Raw genomic sequence first — 3,015 nt, forward strand, 5'->3', positions numbered from 1 at the left:
GGATGCTCGTCTTCTTCTCTGGTCCTTGATAATAATCTTAAATGCAGCGATTTCTCAATGCAGTTTGCTCCACACACCGCTGTGCACAAACACAATGCAGCTGGAGAGACTCAGAAATAGACTTTTAAATGAATGTAAATAAAGGCCACAAGATGTTTTCATTCATTTCTTTAGTTTTGTGGTGAATTTTGCAGGGATTTAAGAAGAGTTGGACTTTTTACTATTGAACTGTTTCAACATTTTAGAAGCTGATTTGACTGAATGTTTAAGCTGGATTATGTTCATAAAATAATACATGAAAAATAAAAAAGGTTTTCAGCATTTGTTCTACAGAATTGTATTCATCAGAAAATATATTCAGACTTTCTTTTTGAAAAATAGAATTACTGTTATTATGTCACTGGATGGGGAAAATCTATTAAACAAATAGTACTAATAAAATATCAATATAAAGAAAATAAGGATCATTTGTGGGGTTTTCTAACGTCCTGTACAGACCTGTACATCCACACACATCTAAATAAATGAGGGAAACTGTTTATTTAACTGATATGTCACATTTATTCTATTTTTTTCTGAAATCCATCACCTGATTTATATTTTGCAAAAATATAGAAAAATATTTTTCTTTTCTTTTTTTTCTAAACGTCTGTTTCTGTTTATTTTTCTATTTTCTTTAAGTAATGCACAACATGTCATTTTGCATTAATAGTCAAAAAGATTACACTAATATTTATTTCAGGATGCGGTTTCATGTTTTTCTGTGTAAAATCTATTTGTTCCGGTAGTTTTTAGAATCAGTTCAGGTTTGATTTCTTCGGCAAACAGGAGGCGGATCAGTGTCTCTAATAAATGTAAATGCGTCGCTTCTGTCTTTCTAATCCTCCATCATTAAACATTCATCTCCTCCCTGAAGCTCCGACTTCTCTCCTGCTCCGCCGCTTTTCACAGCCTCGTCCACTTGACTCTCGGACCCGCCTCCGTCCTTTTTAACGGCCTGTTCAGGACGGAGGACGCACTCTCCGCATGTCCGTCCTCATGTATTTTTCATGCTGCTAAAGCCTCGCCGGTCGGCCCGAGCAGCTCCGGGCTCCCGCTCCCTTCTAACGGCGTTCATGGACCCAAAGCCTCCGCTTTAACGAGCTGCATCCGCTGAATCCTCCGCGAGGACGCAAACCTGGAACTTCTGCTGCTTCTCTCTCTCCCTTCGTCTCCTGTCGCGTCATGTCATTTGGCACAAACGCAAAAATGGGATTCTCTGTGCGGGACATCCTCGATCTTCCCGACCGGTCCGGGAGATGCGGGTCTGGCACCGAGGAGACCGAGGAGGACGATGCTGAAGAGGCCTCGGCGGAGGCTCCGGGGACGGAAAACACGCAGAAACTGGGATTTAGCGGATTGTGTGAGCGCGGCGGTGAAGGCTTGGAGAGGTGGAGCTGCGCAACTGGTAACCTGCATTTTTCATGTAAGGACTGTTGCTTTTAACAAAAAAAAAGGTTTAAGTGCATTTAATCCCATTTATCTCTGCTTATTTACTCCATTCTGACTTTCAAATCTATATTTCCTGCTCGTGCGTAATTTCCAAATAAGAAAATAGTGGAAGTAATTTACTAAAACAGGGATTTATGCTCCAAATATTTGGGGAAAATTAGTTCAGTTTTATCAGCAAGTTTCTATAAATGACATCAGATCATAATTTAATCTTTTATTCCTGACAGAACAACATCATATACCTGTGCGTAATTGCGTCTTTTCTCTTTGTCTCCTGAAAACAATTAAATGAAGTAACCCTCTTATTATTTATCTTATCAGGTAAACTCAGTCCTGTAGGAATAACTGCTGCTGATGTTTAGTTTTACTCTTTTATAATGGGGACAGCAGGTGGAGATCTGTTCGATCTAAAGAATAAAACATCTGAAAAATCATCTGAACTGGAGTTATCTGTATCTGTATCATTAATTGATTCCAGTGGGGTAAGATGACTTTTTTTCAGTCGTCTTATAGAAGTGAATGGTAGTGGACGTTTCTGAGTTCCACAGAGTAATCAGAGTCCTGAGAGTAATCTGATTACTTTTCATTTCCCCCCCTGCAGTACATGGTCTGTCTTTAGAGTCCCGTACCTATCCTAAGTCCCCCGAGCTCTCCATGGATGAGTCCCCAGACGCAGATCGGGAGCAGCCGTGCGGAGAGGCGCAGAAGAGCCGCGGCAGGAAGCGGCGCGTCCTCTTCTCCAAGGCGCAGACTCTGGAGCTGGAGCGCCGCTTCAGGCAACAGCGCTACCTGTCCGCCCCGGAGAGGGAGCACCTGGCCGGACTGATCCGCCTCACCCCGAACCAGGTGAAGATCTGGTTCCAGAACCACCGGTACAAGATGAAGCGCGCCCGGGCCGAGCGCAGCCTGGACGCGCTGCAGCTGCTGCCGGCCCGTCGGGTCGCCATCCCGGTCCTGGTGCGGGACGGGAAGCCCTGCGACCGGATCACAGCGCACGACCTGGAGGCGACGTTCAGGTCCGGCCTCAGCCTGCCTCTGTGCGCCTACTCCCCGCTGCTGCACCCCGCGTACGGCCCGGACCACAGCGGCCTCCCGCAGCAGCATCCTGGGATGCAGCAGCTGGCGCACATGTACCACTGGAGCTGGTGAACTAGACTCTGACTGACGGAGACGTCTGCAAACATGCTGAGAAGTCCACTTTATAAGCTCGTATTCGGCCTTAAAATAAAAGTTTTTGGATGAATGTTCCGCAGAATAGCCGCCGTTAAATGATAAAGAGCACATTGGAAGGAGTAAGAAAAATTAGTATTTTTTTAAATTGAGTTTGGTACGTTTCAGGATAATTACTATTCTCTAGAAAGGGTGAGTCTGGAAACAAAGCAGAATAAAACGAGAAAGCTGAAGCTCCTATTAAATTCCATATGAACCATTTTAAGGACATTAATTCATGTAAAGTAAAAAATCTCCCACAAATAAAACTTTTTTTTTCTGAAGCGGCCTATAAAGTAGCTGATTTTCATTTTA

At 43.8% G+C, this 3,015-nt stretch overlaps 1 protein-coding gene across 1 annotated transcript; it reads left to right on the top strand.

Moving 5' to 3' along the window:
• The first annotated feature begins 1,224 nt into the window (after positions 1-1,224).
• Positions 1,225-2,640, top strand: nkx2.2b (NK2 homeobox 2b). Its single transcript, XM_008291880.1, has 2 exons — positions 1,225-1,465; positions 2,093-2,640. The coding sequence occupies exons 1-2, from the start codon at positions 1,225-1,227 to the stop codon at positions 2,638-2,640; spliced, it is 789 nt and encodes a 262-aa protein (XP_008290102.1).
• Positions 2,641-3,015: the final 375 nt, after the last annotated feature.

Source organism: Stegastes partitus, unplaced genomic scaffold (genome assembly GCF_000690725.1).
Source record: "Stegastes partitus isolate 25-593 unplaced genomic scaffold, Stegastes_partitus-1.0.2 Scaffold767, whole genome shotgun sequence".
Lineage (NCBI taxonomy): Eukaryota > Metazoa > Chordata > Actinopteri > Pomacentridae > Stegastes > Stegastes partitus.

Coding starts and splice junctions, on each gene's coding strand:
- nkx2.2b (XM_008291880.1), top strand. CDS start 1,225: ATGTCATTTGGCACAAACGCAAAAATGGGATTCTCTGTGCGGGACATC. Junction 1,466..2,092: donor TGGTAACCTGCATTTTTCAT/GTAAGGACTGTT, acceptor CCCCCCCTGCAG/TACATGGTCTGTCTTTAGAG.